The sequence below is a fragment of the Lepidochelys olivacea genome (genome assembly GCF_965140295.1).
Source record: "Lepidochelys olivacea isolate rLepOli2 genome assembly, chromosome: 15".
Classification (NCBI taxonomy): domain Eukaryota; kingdom Metazoa; phylum Chordata; order Testudines; family Cheloniidae; genus Lepidochelys; species Lepidochelys olivacea.
In genome coordinates this window covers 30,496,854-30,515,014 of record NC_140425.1, presented here as the reverse complement: position 1 = coordinate 30,515,014, position 18,161 = coordinate 30,496,854, and the positions used below count along the sequence as shown (strand labels likewise).

At 48.4% G+C, this 18,161-nt stretch overlaps 1 protein-coding gene across 1 annotated transcript in view; it reads right to left on the bottom strand.

Annotated features, from left to right (window-relative positions):
* Positions 1-18,161, bottom strand: part of WSCD2 (WSC domain containing 2) — a 131,291-nt gene that overhangs the window by 34,619 nt on the left and 78,511 nt on the right. Inside the window, exons 5-6 of the mRNA XM_084649548.1 lie at positions 5,210-5,331; positions 2,326-2,500 (exon numbers count right to left, since the gene is read on the bottom strand). Of these exons, the coding sequence (XP_084505674.1) occupies positions 2,326-2,500; positions 5,210-5,331 (297 nt within the window). The remainder of the gene's footprint in view (positions 1-2,325; positions 2,501-5,209; positions 5,332-18,161) is intronic.

Below are 18,161 nucleotides of genomic sequence, written 5' to 3'. Positions count from 1 at the left end.
TTTTTTTTGCCTTCTAATCTTCGCTAGCCTCTGGGAAGGAGAAGATCCTGTGATCCTTGAAACACATGCAGCTGGTGGAGAAAAAAAAAGGGACAGTGGTTTTTAAAAAGCTACATTTTATAGAACAATGGCTACACTCTTTTACGGTAAACCTTCCTGTTAACATTACATACACAGCACATGTGCTTTCATTACAAGGTCGCATTTTGCCTCCCCCAGCGCGTGGCTAGCCCCTCCCCCCTTCCCGTGGCTAACAGCAGGGAACATTTCTGTTCAGCCACAGGCAAACAGCCCAGCAGGGACGGGCACCTCTGAATGTACCCTTAAGAAAAGCACCCTATTTCAATCAGGTGACCATGAATGATATCACTCTCCTGAGGATAACACAGAGAGATAAAGAACGGATGTTGTTTGAATGCCAGGAAACATACACTGCAATGCTTTGTTCTACAATGATTCCTGAGTACGTGCTACTGGCCTGGAGTGGTAAAGTGTCCTACCATGAAGGACGCAATAAGGCTGCCCTCCCCAGAAACCTTTTGCAAAGGCTTTGGGAGTATATCCAGGAGAGCCACGAATGCCAGGGCAAATTAATCATTAAACATGCTTGCTTTTAAACCATGTATAGTATTTTAAAAGGTACACTCACCAGAGGTCTCTTCTCCGCCTGGCGGGTCCGGGAGGCAACCTTGGGTGGATTTGGGAGGTACTGGCTCCAGGTCCAGGTAAGAAACAGTTCCTGGCTGTCGAGAAAAATGGTTTCTCCGCTTGCTTGCTGTGAGCTATCTACAACCTCATCATCATCATCTTCCTCGTCCCCAAAACCTGCTTCCGTGTTGCCTCCATCTCCATTGAAGGAGTCAAACAACACGGCTGGGGTAGTGGTGGCTGAACCCCCTAAAAAGGCATGCAGCTCATCATAGAAGCGGCATGTTTGGGGCTTGGACCCGGAGCGGCCGTTGGCCTCTCTGGTTTTCTGGTAGGTTTGCCTCAGCTCCTTAAGTTTCAAGCGGCATTGCTTCGGGTCCAAGTTATGGCCTCTGTCCTTCATGCCCTGGGAGATTTTGACAAATGTTTTGGCATTTTGAAAACTGGAACGGAGTTCTGATAGCACGGATTCCTCTCCCCATACAGCAATCAGATCCCGTACCTCCGGTTCAGTCCATGCTGGAGCTCTTTTGCGATTCTGGGACTCCATCATGGTCATCTCTGCTGATGAGCTCTGCATGGTCACCTGCAGCTTGCCACACCGGCCAAACAGGAAATTGAAATTCAAAAGTTCGTGGGCCTTTTCCTGTCTACCTGGCCAGTGCATCTGAGTTGAGAGTCCTGTCAAGAGCAGTCACAATGGAGCACTCTGGGATAGCTCCTGGAGGCCAATACCATCTAATTGCGTCCACAGTACCCCAAATTCGACTCAGCAAGGCCGATTTCAGCGCTAATCCCCTTGTCGGGGGTGGAGTAAGGAAATCGATTTTAAGAGCCCTTTAAGTCGAAAAAAAGGGCTTTGTCGTGTGGACAGGTGCAGGGTTAAATCGATTTAACGCTGCTAAATTCGACCTCAACTCCTAGTGTAGACCAGGGCTCAGTAAAGGTGGCCACCATCAGGTGACTTTCCCGTCCTGGGAGGTCTGCAGACTGAGATAGCTGGAGAACCACTGTCCCAGGCAGCGCTCCAAGCTCTGCCTCTGATTTAATGGTGCTCATTGTCCTTTGCTGGGATCACATCAAAGCCTTATAATCAAAACATTCCCCTTGCTGACTTTGAAAGGAAATGAACATGCTCAATATATGGCAGAGTATTCCCGCCAGGGCTTGTAACAAAGGCTGCTGTGAACATGCATCACACTGCATGTCGCATCAGCCCAACCCCCAGTAGAGGGTGCACTGACGAATGGGAGGTGGGCAACGGGGGGCCACCAAGGATCAGCATTTGGCTAGGCAGCGGGGAGTCCAAAGCTACTGAGCAAAAGTCTTTGTGAGTCAGAGAGGTACTGGCCCTATTCTCAGCGGAGGGGGGGTCGAGCTGTCTTCTGGCAGCCACTTGGCTCTGCTCGAAAGCTGTTAAAGGGGAAGCATCGAGTGAGCAGCTGATGCACCAGCTCTCCAGCATGCACCAGCTCTCCAGCCCCTCTGCAGGGAAGAAGACACCACAGGCACGTAGCAATAACTATCCAGTATTAGCTGAACTCCAAGTGAGCAGCTGCGCTCAGGGGTTCCCGGCATCATTGCTCTTGCTGCAAGAGGAGAGTTAGAAACCTCTCGCGCTGCCTCCCCAGCAGACACACGCTGTCAGAGCAAAGAGCCCGGCCCGACACGCCGTACCTTGCACTTGCGTCTGGTACATGATGAAGTATTCAGCGGTCCCGCAGCTCTCGAACTCCTCGCCGCCGCACTTCTGGGCACACAGCTGCTCGTCCTCGCGCTCGTGGAGGGTGAAGAGCGTGGTGGGGAAGCCGCAGTGGCAGGAGGCCCCCCCCAGGGCTGCCAGCGGGTATTCCTTGGGGGGAGCAAGGGACAGAGCCGCTCAGCTGGAGCCGCCTGAAGCAGGCCAGGAGGCTGGGATGTACAGCCCATTGCTGCCTGCCTGCCAGCTGCCACCCACCACCCGCGCCCACCTGCTTCCTGATCGCCACCAACTCAGCCCCAGACACAGGGCCCATTTCTGCTGCCATCAGAGTTCAGGGCCAGCTCCCATCATCTGCAGGGGCAGCATGGTCAGGCCCTTACTTATTAACGCTGGGTCAGTGATTGAGCACAGTGGCCTGGGAAAGTGTTTCCTTTAGTTCTCCCAAGTTTAGTCATTATCAAAAGGTCCATCTACACTGCAGTTACACTTCAGCTATCACCCCACCCAGCAGAACAGGAATAACGGCATTGGTGTTTGGGGCCAGTTCACAAGTCTCTAGGGTGACAGAAGCTTTTCCCTCTCTCTCTCTCTCTCACGATTCCTTTCTGGGTCAGGAGCTGGAAAAGGGCTGTGAATTACAAGAGTGACCGCTCCTAGCTCCTAGGGGTAGGTTTACTCTTAGGCCCTGATTCTGCACTGCGATCTGCATAGGCAGACTGCTCGCAATCTATCCATGGTACTTCGGCGGCCCCCCCTTCACCAGAGCGCCTCACAATCTTTAAAGCCTGCTGTTGTCCCCGTTGTAAGGACGGGGCACAGAGAGACTAAGGCCTAGATGCACAAAAGGAGTTTGGCACCACGGCAATGTGCAATGTGCAAACCCCTGCCCCCCCACCACCCGACTCTGTAAGTGCCTGAACTCACTAGGCAGCTACATTTCCATGTTAAAAGGTCCGTAAGCACCTTTGCTGGTGCCTCTGGGTGGGCCTTTGGACACACCCCTCTCCTTGGCATCTCCCGCTGGCTATCTTCACACACACCCCTCTCCACACCGCGCGGGCAAATTCGGTTCAGGGCACAGAGTGCTTTGTAAATGAAATGTGTTCTGTGGGCCAGATTCCAGTGGCACTCCGCAGACCAGCAGTACCTCCACTGCGGCCAAGAGCTCTGCAGCCACGTAACCATGCTTGGAGCCGAGCCGGGCGAGGGGCGAGGGGTTATCACTCCGGGCGACCCCATCACAAAGCTGCATAGCTAGCAACGGCAGCTTGGCTTCGACAAAAACCAACCCAACCAGAGTTCTAGCATTTCCAGCGCCTCCTCGCCCAGCCGTGGCCCGGCATTCCAAACCACGGGGCTGGAAATTGCCGAGCTATTTGCTAGTGCAGGGTGTAATATATCTGGAGCTATGATACTCCTCTTAGAATCATGGCCTGATGCTGCTCCGGTAATTTGTGAGTTTGTCACCCAGAGTAAGGTTACTAAAAGCCCACAGACTGCATCTTCTGTGACCTCATTTGGATTTTAAAGTGCAGAGTTATGAGGGAACATTCAGAGACTGACAGGCAATTTAACACCCAGGACTGTAGCAACGCTGGGTTAATCAAGGGGCTCGGTGCTCAGGATTTTATTTACACCTCCGAGAGCCAAGCTCTCAGGGGAGCAAGAACAAAGCAGGGCTGAGGTGTAGAGCTGCTGCTTTCCTATTTATCCAATGTGACAGAGTGCAGGGAACCTAATGGTTTTTAGTGGGGCTCTCTGGTCCATCAAGCGGCTGAGGGAGCATGTTCCCTGGGGTAGAGATGCAGACACAGCCAGGGAAAGCTGCTGAGTCTAGCTATATTGTTTTCAAATCCCTTTCTTAACGTCCTGTTTGCCAGGCATCTGTTTGAGCTACATCTGTCTATGGCACTGAAATGTGACAGCGGGGAAACCTCCAGTGTCAGCGGATGCAGGACGGGAGGGCCTCATTAGAGGGCAGCCATTTAAGTATACGTTTGGGCATCCTCAGAGCTCATAGCAACCGAGTCCCAGGAAGTGCTGTCATTGCCAGACAGTGGAGTTTCATTGGTTCATAACAGCATTTATAAGGAAGTCCCCACACACAGCTTCCTGTTTTGAGGGTGGCGATGTAGCCCTATGTGACACTTGTAAGCTGTAGGGATTGTTTGCTGAGGAACTCCCTGCTGCAGACGGTTTGACCTTTACATGATTAACATCTGCAGTTATATGAGCCATCAGAAAAATGAACAATCCTCATGCTTCAGGACATAAACTGTGACCACAGCTGGGGTCAGGAAGGAAACTACCTTCCCCCATTACTATGGTATGGAATCCGCAGTTTCCTCTAACACATTCTCCTTTTTCCCATGTTGGGTTCAGATTCTTGGCCATCAGTCTACTGCTGGAGGTGAAGCATTAATCTGTTATTTCTGGTCAGCGATCTGCCAGTAAGTTTGTTCGTTTGCTTGTTTTCTTTCTTTCTTTCATTTTTTTAAAAATTAACATTCAAACCCAGATTAAGCGAAAGGAGAAATTTAGTGATCCTCAGCGTTGCCTTAGAACCTACTTTTTGTATGGCAAAGATACAAACTGTAAATTTCACCTCTTGTAGTTTGGACACAAGCAATTATTCCATTAAATTGGATTAGAATGTATTGAGTATGATTTTTAACATGACTATTCCAAAGCAAATGCAGAGCTCTGGAAGGACTCTTAGCTTGATCCTTCCCCACTTGCACCCATGTTTCACCAGTCACTCCCTTGGCTCTAGTGGGGTTATTACTGATTTATGTCATTGCAAACTGGAGGTGTGTGCCAGGTCCTTCGCTTAGAGCCCCATTCACTTCTCCCACCTACCTTTTCAGTGCAGAAGTCCACACACTTGTCCACAGACATGTTCAGCATCACCCCAGTCACAGGCAAAGCTAAGGAAACGTTGTCCGGCCGGTGGAAGCATCCGCGAAATATCGCACTGCCATCTGGAATAGAGACAGCTGGTTAGTAAAGGTCCATGTGACATGGAAGACGGAAAGTAACATCTGTAGTGCCAAGAGACGATATACGAAACTCTCTGAGAGCCTTTCGTGGTCTTCTCCACCTGCCGCCACCCATCCCACCGCAAAACCTGGGCAATCAATCCACCCAAACCCAATCCTTACTTCTGGCTGCAAACTACCCTCAGCAACAAGTAATCCGACCCTCCTCCCAACTGAACAAACCTTCCTGACTGATGCAAAAAGCCTCCACTCCAAATCCTCCTCCACACAAAGGCATGAGAGATAGGTTATAGACCCTTGCCACACATGCCAGTTCCATGCAGTTCCCTAACACCTTGGGCTCGTTCCATGAAGAGAGGGCCAGTATGAATGAGTCTGCAACCACCTACATATCTCTAACAGACCAATGAACAGTGACTGGCTGGTAAAAGGGCTGGCTACCATTGACCTCATCAGGATCTGAATCCATGGTGAAAGGCTCCAACCCCTTGAGCAATCTTGTCTCTTCACTACCACAGATTTATTAAGGACCCTTCCCCTTATTCTCAGGAAACGATCCAACTTTCACTACAATTTTAAGTTAAATAAGCCTCTGGTACAGTAAGGGAGCCAGTTCTAACTGAATACCATTAGCTGTACTCTGAGAAAGCACTTAGAACATTACCCGGAAAAATACTCTTTGCTGCCTTGAATAAAAATGCACCAGTTGAACTAGAAAAGCCTCATGTTTATTCTGAGAGGTTATCCGGAAAACAAACAGCAGCACAAACTCAATGAGAATCTGTCTCCCCATAGACTTTCTTTGCGGTTTAATTCCTTAACCTCTGTTCTATGCAGCTTGTTTCTTTTTTCTCTTGCTATACAAGGAGAGTATTGAGCAGCCTGATTAAGGATCATTGCTTCCAGACACCAGTTACCCCCACTCAGCTACTCTGTGCTCTTCTCCAGCCAGCCTAGAAAGGGTGTCAATTGGAATGCCATTCTGGAGGAGGAAGACCTGTCTCCCTGGGCTCTGAGATGCTGTGCACTGTGGTTATGGTGTGAGTGCACCCACCGGCATACAGTTACACGTTAGCCTGGCACTTTGTGTCTGATCTCCATCATTTTACGAAGGCAGGGTGAATCTTGGAAAGTCTCTGGCCTGATTTGCTTGAAGCCATAGACGACCCGTGACTGCCAATCGTGGGGCAGAGGGGAAGAGTGAATCCTAGACTCTCAGGGTTGGAAGGGACCTCAGGAGGTCATCTAGTCCAACCCCCTGCCCAATGAACTTTTCCCCAACTTTTTAATTTGCCAAAAACATTTTTTAAAAATGCAATTTTGGTTTGACCCAAAGTGATTTTTTCCCCTGTTTTTGAATTGCCCGTAAACCAAAAAATTATAGGGGGTGGACCTAGTCATGCTGGGGGTGTGGCAGACCTCCTGGCTTGAAGTGGTTTCCATCATATACCGGGGTTACAGTTTGGTACAATGGCTCTCAGCACCTCCACGATACCATGCAAAAAATCCATTATTCATACACTTTTACTTCCAACTAAAGTGGCTGCTAGTTTAGATTAAGGAAAAATTCAGTGAGGGAATAAAAATAAACAAGAGAAACAGAGTGATCACAGTGCATGTGCCTCCCGGTAACAGGCTGCAGCAACTCTGAGAACAAAATGGCTGATGTTTTGGAAATATAAAGAAGCAGTACACAGAAAACGAAGTCATCCCAGGTACAAGGCTGCCTGTGCCACATGACAATGGGGTAACTGTTGATTAAAACTGACTTTTTAATGGAACCATGCCATAGGTGTGTACCAACAATGGCTTTGCGCAAAGAGGGTTAGCTTCCCAGAGTACGCTGGCAGCAAAGCACCGCTTGGAGTATTCCACTCCCTTCTGGTCTTCTCAGAGCAATGCCAGTACCATGAACAATTTGTGAGTGTTCATTTGCATTTTTCTAATTTGATTTCTGCTGGCTTTCCTGTGGGACAGCCTGGCAAAAACCCCAAACCATTCCTGCTGGAGATCTTAGACGCAACCAAGTATCACTGTAAATGATCGTTCTCCTGACTGGATAGATTCTCTCTCTCTCCCTTTGACACTTAAGTACTTGCTAATGAGCCCCACAAGTCTAGGGGCTTAAAGATGAAGGGAGGCTGAATACAATGAATATGAAATTACAGACAAGATTCACAAAAGCCTTAAAAAGTCAGAAAGAGATCAAAAACCCATTTCTGACTCATTAAAGAAGACTCTGCATTCACAGATGCCTCTGCCTTTCTGTCTTTCTCTTCTTTCCCTCTCCTTTGGCTGTGTTACAGTTAATCCGCCTGTCCAAATCACTTAATAAGGTTACACCCCTTCCATTCACAACCCTGGCTCCGTTTATGCAAAGTGGGTCTTTATTATCTCGAAGGGAGGTTATGGGTTTTCCAGGCAGCAAAAGTGATCTGCTAAAGTCACCTTGTACTTAGAACATGCACCAGTGAATTACTTTCCTGAAATGGGGAAATTTCCCTCAAGGAAGGAGTCTGTATTTTGGACAAAGTCTGGTGTTTAGAGCAGCAGTGAACTGGAAGGCAGGACTCCTGGGTTTCAAGTCCAGCATCTGCCACTGATTTACTGTGCAACTTTGGTCAAGTCACTAGATTATTTAGGCCCAGCTTCAGGTGTAAAATTGCCACCATCACTGATCACCAGGGGATAGCTATACCCACATAGGAAATATGAGTTTCAAGTTGATGGCATCCCTTTAACAGCCAACAAACAATAACAGACCAAACCAAGCAGCCACTGCGCCTCCAGAACCTTCAGGCTTGGTTTCTGATCATTTGTTTCTACTGCCTCGTTTTAAGGCGCAATCCAAGCTCGACTGTATCTGCCTAACACAGATGTAGGTAGGAAGCTGAGATTTAACCCCAAACTATCACAGCTCTTTTTCTGGGCTCAGCATGACCTTCCTCTAGAGAAGTCACTGTGATAGGGGAGTATCACAAGGAGGTCTCCTCCAGAGGGCATCGAAGGACCTACCATACACCATGACACCCCTGAAAACAAGCAAAACATATACATTTACTGAGTTACATTATTAGATAGTTGGGCCAAAGACAACAGATGCATTCCTTTAGATGTCAAGTGACTAGCTAATTATAAAACAGGCATGGCCTCTAGTCTAGATCTGAGGCTGCTATCAGTCAACCTGTGGAACTCTTTGCCAGGGTGAAGGCCAAGACTCTAACAGGGTTCAAAAAAGAACTAGATAGATTCATGGAGGATAGGTCCATCAATGGCTATTAGCCAGGATGGACAGGGATGGGTCCCTAGCCTCTGTTTGCCAGAAGCTGGGAATGGGCGAGACGGGATGTTTCACTTGGTGATTAATTACCTGTTCTGTTCACTCCCTCTGGGGCACCTGGCATTGGCCACTGTCAGAAGACAGGGTACTGGGCTAGATGGACCTTTGGTCTGACCCAGTATGGCTGTTCTTATGTTCTTATATAAAACCTACCACCTTCGGAAATCCCTGTAATAACTAGTCCTCGTCAACAAAACCATGGCAGAATGAATCCTTTGTGATATTAAAAAATGGACATCCCTTGAGTAATCAAATACATTTCTGCTCCATTAGAGATGGTCAGCGGGGAAAGAGCGCATTGATCAGCAAGCTGTTACAGGCTACCTGGGGCCAGTGGTATGCTTAATGAATTGAAAGGGTCTAACTTCCTGTGGACCAATCAGCTAGTTCTTTTAGGCTACTCTCATAATCAGCTAATTCCATTCTGTGTCTGGATTCCAAAGATGTGCAGCACCCAGGTGTACAAAGTTTGCATTACATATGGAATCAGAATGAAAGTCTCCAATAGTTTCAATGCAGTGTCACTTGCAAATTGCAAATCCCACTCTTCCTATTGATGGTTATTATGGTAGGTGCCTCCAAGCCCCAGTCAAAGCACCAGGGTCCCATTGTGCCAAACAAATCAAGAAGGCAGGCCGTGCCCCAGAGAGAAGTATCAGGCAGGACACAACAGATGGATCAAGCAACCAGACAGGGTGGGAAGACAGAAAGACAAGGTACCTTGACTGACTACTAGAGCAAACAATCAGTGTGCCAGCCAGGTTATGATTTAACACAGGCTACCTGCACCGCCGAGTGACGGGGCGAGGAACTGAACCTTAACAGGGCATAGAAATCCCCCTCAGAGCCTGTGCTTCCAATTGTTCTGGAGTGCTCAGCTACCTCGGTGGCTGGCACAGTAGCGAAGACAGAGAGCATCACTACTGCACCGATAGAAGACGGGTCTCTCGTAGGAATCTCGCCACCACTCACTCCTGCCTGCTTCCTGTATGGGTGCATCCTGTGACCTCCTTGTCTGCTCTGGCACATGATCTCCCTGCTGGCTGGAGAAGCCAGCTCAATTTTCCAGCCAGTTGAACCTGGCCTCCCTCCTCCCACCAAGATGACTTGGCTTTTGACTGCTCTCCTGAATCGGCAATGACATCTCTCCAGAGCCACCTCCAGCCTTTGCTCTTTAATGAGCATTTATTTTTCCTGAGGTCTAAACCACACTCTGGAGTGAGCTAGTCAGATTGAAGTTATCAGCAGCAGAGGTGACCAGAATTTTGCATCCCTCTGGAAACTCACAGGCCAACCTCATTAGTCAAGTTATTGATGCATGGCCACTCGGTTAATACTTCCTTTCCAAGCATGGTATGCCTTATCCATGGGAGACTGCTGACATGAAGGACTCTTAAAGGACACTGAGAACATTCTGCCAGAGAGAGATTCCTGGCTGTTGTCAAAAGCGGGATGGTGAAGTGGGGGAGCCTAGCCCTTCTCTTCATGGCATTTCACCGAGCAGACACTTACTGCAGAAGAAAACTTCATACTTCCATAGCACCTTTCATCTCATTCAATACTGCTCTTCTGGTACTTCCTAGAGGGCCCAGTTGAGATCCCAATGTGCTAGGTCCTGTCCATACCAGTAGAGAGAGAGAGAGTCTTTGTCCCAAAGGACTTACAATCTAAACAGACAGATGAAGGACGTACAGTCACCCCCACGTTATGGGTGAGACATAGATTAAGCAATTTGTCCAAGGTCACACAGGGAGTCTGTGACAAAGCCAGGGACTAAACCTAGATCTCTTGAATCCCAGCTTGTCTCTTAACCACAAGAATGTCCTTCCTCTCTGCTGCATCCTCAAAGCACTTTATAGCCCTGTGAATGAGGGGAACACCCCACCTGAATGATAGATAGAATTATCCCCATCGTAAGATGGGGAAACAAAGGCAGAGAAAAGTTACAGAGCCACATTTTCACTGCAGGGTTCAGTCTATCAGCGGTGTCTCCTTCACCATTCCAGTCCACAGACAGGGATCAATTCCTACACATCCTCTTCTATCTGCTTCCCCTCCCCCACAAAGCCCACAGATTCTGTGTGCCTGGAGAGCATTTGCTGTGTCCTATTATGATAACGATCTGCAGTCGCCTAATGGCTGTGAAGCTAGATTTGCTAATGGCATTTGAATGAGTCATTTCGAGCTGCGACAAAACAAGGGCAAAAGCAATTTGCAGGGAATGAGCTTCATTCCTTCTGTGTGAGGCTTTTCCAGTGAGACGCACACGTTGCTGCATTTTGCTGGTTGCTTATGTCACAAAACAGGAGGGAAAGCCCAGGAGCAAAGTCTCTCTATTTTTATCCTCTCCTGGGATACCCACCACACTGGGCCTGGGGACAGTAGGGCAAGAAGCACTTCAGATTCTGTCTCTTCTCCTGGACCTGCCCTGACCCTTTGTCAGGGAACCAGATGATCCTTGTTCATTTGAATTTCGCCCTTTGCTTGAGGGGAGGTTCTTGCCTGAGGAGCAAAGAGATTTCCAGGGTTCCCCCCCCCGACAAACAGACGGTCTGTGTCTCATGTGGTTCTCCCTGTCCATGTTATAAATGCTCAGGAGCTGATCAGGGACGACTCGAAACGCTACCACATTCCACTGCAGTAGAAGGGAAGCTATATTCACTCTCCAAGGCTGATGAGCAAAGGCCAACAGGGATGTCAAGAGAAAGCTGTTGATTCAGAACAGAGACCAGAGGGGTCTCCGATTGGTGAAGGTGGCACAGTTTTCACAAAGAATCACTCTCCTAAAGGGGCTGGAGCAGCAGGTGACCTGCTCATCAGAGCAACCTGCTGAATCGGATCCTTAGAGCCGGAGACCGGGTGAATTCACTGTCTGGGCATCCCAATGTCTTTGGCCAGCACAGTCCGGCTCAGTTTGTTACAGACTGGCAGTCTTTGAGAAAGTTTGCATCTACAGCTCTAAGTTCCCAAAAGATTCAGGTTTGCTGGACAGACAGACAATCAAGCTGGTTCTTATAGTATTCAAATGGATGCGCCAATCTCTAATAAAAGTGATAATGCAGAAAAGGCAGGAGGGTTCAATTAACAGTTCTGTTTTGTAATTGCGGGGGAAACGGATGATGTAGTCATATTATCATATGATGATGAAATATTTTTCCTTCTTCCAGTACCTAAAGATGATATTCAGCAGCATTAACTCATTAATTAATTCATAATTAACTGAAATTAAACATTCCACGTGCATCCAGTAGTTTTAAAAGAGATCGCCAAGGAACCGCTTGAATCATCAGTGTTGTTTCGATACGTCTTAGAATGCTGGGGAAGTTCCAGAAGTCTGGAAGAAAGCTAATGTTGTGCCAATGTTTAAAAAGGGTAAACAGGATGACCTGGGTAATTATGGGCCAATCAGCCTGACATAGATCCCAGGCAAATTAACGGAATGGCTCATATGGGATTGATTAAAAAGAATTAAAGGAGAGTACTGTAATTAATGCCAATCAACATGCATTTATGGAAAATAGATCTTGTCAAGCTAACTTCTTGTCTTTTTTGATGAGATTATACATTTGACTATAAAGGTGTTGATGGAATATACGTAAGGCCTTGTCTACACTACAAAGTTTTGTCGGCAAAAGTTATGCCACTTTAATTAAAACCGCTGTTGCATGTCCACACTAGCTTCTTGTGTCAGCCGGGTGCATCCACACTAACAGCTCTTGCATCGACACAGAAAGCAGTGTACTGTTGTAGCTATTCCACTGTGCAACTGGCCACAGGGTGCTTTGGGAAGGGTTTGCAGTGCCTCATGGGGCAGGGACAGCGTCACATGATGCAGATTTCTCACTTCCATCCTTCCATGGGCATCCAAGTAGATTGTCAGCTGCTTTTCACCCCACTGAAGGGGTGGAGGGAGAGGAGAGTGGTGTGTCTGCGGCAGGGGAGACAGCAGGCTGACTGATCTATTCTGAGGCAGGGGGAGGGGGACACACTCCCACCCCCACATCAGCCCCTGGCTCTGCTCGGCACACTGGTCTCTCCTGAAGCAGCCCGCTCTGCCTGCCTGCTTATGGCTCTGTGATTCCCTCCGAGTTCTCCCACAGCCTCCTCATCTGTGGGGAGCAGCATCCCGAGCTGCTCTGGGAGCTCTCCGGGCTGAGGCTTGTCAAAGCAGCGCAGCAGTCCCGTCCCTGCAGCAGCAGTCTGCCTGCCGCTGTGCTCCAGTGCAGGGCAGAACAGGAGCCTTCCACATTAACGATTTGCTTTTTGTTCCCCCAACGGAGCCGCACGCTCAGCTGTCAGATACTTCCCGGAACTTTGAAAAGGGAGGGGTGCATGTCTGCAGGGCAGCAGAGATCAAACCGGTGAGCAGAGCGGTCCCAGCAGGCATTGTGGGATACTGGGGGAAGCCAGTTCTGTCAACAAAACAAACAGCAGAATCTGCACTGATGCTCTGTCGCTTTAACTTTGCTGCAAAAAGCTTTATGCCTCTTGTTGAGGTGGTTTTATTTTGTCAGCAAAACACCAGAGTTTTGCAGCCAAAAGTAGCTTTGTAGTGTGTCTACCTCCACTGTTTGTAGTGTAGCGTAGACAAGGCCTTAGACTTCTGTAAGGCATTGACTTGGTACCATGTGACATTTTAATTAAGAAACTAGAACTGGCCAAAATAAACATGGCACACATCACATGGATTAAAAACTGGATGACTGATAGGCCTCAAAGTGTAACTCTAAAAGGGGGATGACTCTTGCCAGTGGGGTCCTGCGGGAATCAGTTCTTGGCCCTACACTATTTAACATTTTTATCAGTGATGTGAGAGGAAATTTAAAATCATCACGGATGAAGTTTGCAGATGACACAAAGACTGGGGGAAGTGATATGTAAAGAAGAGGGCAGGTCATTGATACTGAACGATCTGGATCACTTGGTAAGCTGGGCACAAGCAAACAATATGTATTTTAATACAGCTAAATGTAAAGTCATACATCTAGGAACTAAGAATGCAGGCCATACTTGCATAAGGGGGGGACTCTATCCTAGGGAACAGTGACTCTGAAAAGGACTTGGGGGTTGTGGTGGATAATCAGCTGAACATGAGCTCCCAGGGTGATACTGTGGCCAAAGGGCTAATGTTATCACTGAAGTACAAATGGGAATCTCGAGTAGCAGTGGGGAGATTATATTCCCCCTGTATTTGACACTGACTGCTAATGGAATACTGCATCCAGTTCTGGTGTCCACAATTCAAGATGTTGGTAATGGACAGGGTTCAGAGAAGAGCCACGAGAATGATTCAAGGATTGGAAAACCTGCCTTATAACGATAGACGGAAGCAGCTCAATCTGCTTAGTTTAAGACAGAGAAGTTTAAGGAGTGACTTGATCACAGTCTATAAGTGTCTATGTGGGAAACAGAAATTTTATATTAGAGGGCTCTTCTGGCTAGCAGACCAAGGTATAATAAGATCTAGCAGCTGGAAGTTGAAGCTAGACAAATTCAGGCCTGGTCTACACCTAAAATGTAAGTCAACCTAGCTAAATTGCACAGAGCTGTGAAAAATTTCACTCCCTGAGCATTGCAGTTAGGTCGACATAACCCTCACTGTAGACATGGCTGGGTCAACCAAAGGAGTCTTCCGTCAACCTAGCTACCGCCTCCGGGAGAAAAACCCCGCCGGTTGATGCAGGGAGTGTGCACTAGCAAAACTGCAGCATTGTCGTTGTGCCCCTGGAGTGGCTGTTCTGTGGACACCCTCAGACGAGAAATAAGGCACAGAGAGGGATTTAAGCAGGGGAGCAACTTACCAACTGGCAATTTTTAAATCAAGACTGGATATTTTTCTGAAAGATCTGCTCCAGGGCAAAGGGGAATTAATTCAGGGATGTTCACTGGCCTGTGTTATATAGGAACAATCACAGTGGTTCCTTCTGGCTTTATAAGCTATGAAATAACATCTGAATAAAACACCCATTCCACCCAGGGACAGCTCAGCCCGTGAGGAACATCTTGCTGCAGGCAACACCCATACAGATAAAATCAAATCTGGAAAGTCCGAGGTATCCTGACATGAAGATCGTACCTTAGCACAACCTCAGCTATCACCTTATCAGCACACTACAAATAAGCTGCTCTTCAGATCTCATGTATTGGCCTGAGACTGTCAGGAGACATGGGTTCTTTCCCCAGACCTGCCGCAGGCTTCCCGAACAAGTCACTTCTGCTCTCTGTGCCTCAGTTTCCCCACTGGAGAAATGGGGATGATCATTCTGAGTGACGTTACTGAGGGGGCTTAGGACACTTAATTCAGTAGTACCTGAAAAGCTGTCTGGGATCACTGGATGGAAAGTGCTACAGGACACTTCTGTGCTGTAACCGCTGCCTATCATGCAGACCAATATTGTCTCATTGTTTACATCTACTCCCCTGTCCGTCTGTTTCTATCTGTTATCTCCTGTCTCACACTCAGACTGGAAGCTCTTTGCAGCAGGAACTGGCTTTCTGAGCTGTGTTTGTACAGGGCCTAGCACAATGGGGTTCTGGCCGATGCCTGGGGCCGCTAGGTACTACAGTAACACAAATAGTCAATAGTATAGATAACTTGTAGGGCCATCTCAAATAATAAGTAGCAACAGCAAAGTGGAATCCATTATCTATTATTATCTGTTGCTAAACCAGTCTGAGTTACAGACGCAAGTCACTTGAGATCCGTATGCTCCATGCTGCTCACATTCCAGCCATGCACTGTCTGTCCCAAACAAAAACGATTATGCCTCTGTTTTCAATCAGAGAAATTCAAATCATTTGGCATATTTACCAAGCAATCACTCAGGAAGACTTTGGTCTGCCTGGCAGGAATGAACTAATTAGCCAGGCTCACTGCATAGCCGGTGCTGGTTTAAGTATGCAAGTACTGTAAGTATGCAATCCAATTCAGACAGTCCATTTCTCAGCTCTTCTGTAATCCTGCAAATAATCCTGACATCTGCAACTCAGCATTAAGGTTAATGAGATCTGACAGGTCCATGCTGACACACCTTTCGCTGTAAATTAATAACACAGCTCCTCTAAGAGAACGTCAGCTCCTTAAGACTCTCTCTCTCTCCCCACTCCTCTGTTTCTGGCAAACGCTAATGCCAGCTCACTGCAAGGGAAAGGCCTTTTGATTATAAGAAGTGTCCTTTCGGATTGTAACATCGTTAACATTTCAGGACAGCTGCTGAGGGAGACGCGCAGATGCTGCAGTTTTAATGGAGAGCATTTCACCACTTACAGCGGAAGACACAAACAAGCACAAGGTTGCTGCGGACTTTGCTTTTGACAACAAGGGTGGGATGCACCTAAACAAGCAAAGTGCGCGTCACTGGGCAATGCAGGAGTTCCCCCACGTTTTCACTGGGCGGACCACATTTCGACACTCAGATTGACTCATGAATGCTTTCCCGCTCATAGAATCATAGAAGATTAGGATTGGAAGAGACCTCAGGAGGTCACCTAGTCCAACGCCCTGGTCAAAGCAGGACCAACCCCAACTCATCCGCCCCCCCTCCTCGTAACATACTCTGGCAACCATGTCCCTGTCAACCCGAAAACGTAACAGTAGGGAAATAGTGAATGGATTTTGAGTTTCTTTTAATGCAGGTTAGCCACTGGGAGCCAGTGCCAAGCAACTAGCTGGTTCTCTGAGTACCACCACCAAGTGCTCTGCAGTCCATGGACCACACTTTGAGAACCTCTGTTGTGATCTGAAACGGCTGCTTCCTTGGGCAAGTAACCTGGCCTTTTTTGATCTCAGCCAGGCCAGGCAGAGAACTGGGGGAAAATCAGAGGCAACCTAGTGCCGGGGAGCGGGAGTGGAGTGGTATTCAGGAGACCTACATTCTGGTCCCACCTCTGCTGCTGACCTGCACAAGTCTCTCACCATTGACTGTCTTGCCAAAGGTGCATTAGAGATCATTCTGCACTTGTGTCTCTTGTTCTGAGGCCGCGGCCCTTGCCTCCTCTCATAGACCAAAAGGGACCACCAGATCATCTCAGCTGACCTCCTATCACAGCCCACCAACACCCTCCACCCTAACACCCCACACTAAAACCAACATCCAAAATAAGACGAAAGTTTTACCGCCCTCAGATTTCTGCTTCTACAACTACCCCATGGTACTTGATATTAATATGGAATCTTGTTCTCCTGTAGTTCAAACCCCAGGGCTTCCCAGTGCTCAGATCTACATGTTAGCCACATACTGCCTTGTATCTGTGTAAGGGTTCCTTTCAAGAAAAAAATCTGGCATGTAGTTCATCAGAGAAAGCACACAGCATCGAGTTTTCCTCTTTTCGTTATTTGTTGCTAAATTATGCCAGTGAAGTCAATCAATCCTTATTAAAACGATTATGGCAAGACCCCAGTCGGAGTAATTTGACGGCTGCTGCACACTTTACCATCACAACGACACAGTTCTTGGCAGCTTCTGCCACAGAGTGTCAGAAAAAAGGCTTAGAATGGGGGCTAATTACAGTATTATGCAACTTAACTGGAAGCCAAAGGAGTCCCTTTAAGAGAGAGCGGGAGAGAGCCTGTGTTCGAAGGAGAGTGGAATGGAAGTCCCCTCATTCCTTTACGGAGCCCGTGTATATTCTTCATCTCCTAGAGCAGGGGTGGCCAGCCTGGGGCTCCAGAGCCCCACGCAGCTCTTCAGAAGTTAATATGCGGCTCCTCGTATAGGCACCGACTCCGGGGCTGTAGCTACAGGGGCCAACTTCCCAATGTGCCGCGGGGGGCCTCACTGCTCAACCCCTGGCTCTGCCACAGGCCCTGCCCCCACTCCACCTCCTCCCCTGAGCCTGCCATGCCCTCGCTCCTTCTCCTCCCCCCCCAGAGCCTCCTGCACGCCACGAAACAGCTGATGGGGAGGTGCGGGGAGGGAGGGGGAGGCGCTGATCGGCGGGGCTGCTGTTGGGTGGGAGGCGCTGGGAGCAGGGGAGGAGCTGATGGGGGGCTGCTGACGTATTACTGTGGCTCTTTGGCAATGGACATTGGTAAATTCTGGCTCCTTCTCAGCCTCAGGTTGCGCCACCCCTGCCCTAGAGGAATAGCAAGTGCCCACGGTCAGTTCTGATGCCCACCCACAGCCCTGCAGACATCATTTCTGCAGAACAAATGGAACAACATGACATCCCTAATTCAAAGGTCCCTCCCTTCCTGCGGGATGGAGAGGAATTAAAGGGGCGGTGTCCAGATTTTGGCTTCAGGCCAAATCCTGAGTAACTCCCCTCAAGTTACTCCACACACACATCAGCGTAACTGAGCTCAGAATCTAGGGCCAGCAATGACAGCGCCTCCTTATCTTTCCTTATGAAGAGGGACAAGAGCAGAGCTCCCCATCAGTAAACTGGGGTTAAAGATATTTACATTCCTTTGTGAAGTGCTTGGAGATCCACAAAGGATGAGCACTATAGAAGAGCCAAGTGTCCGGAAAGG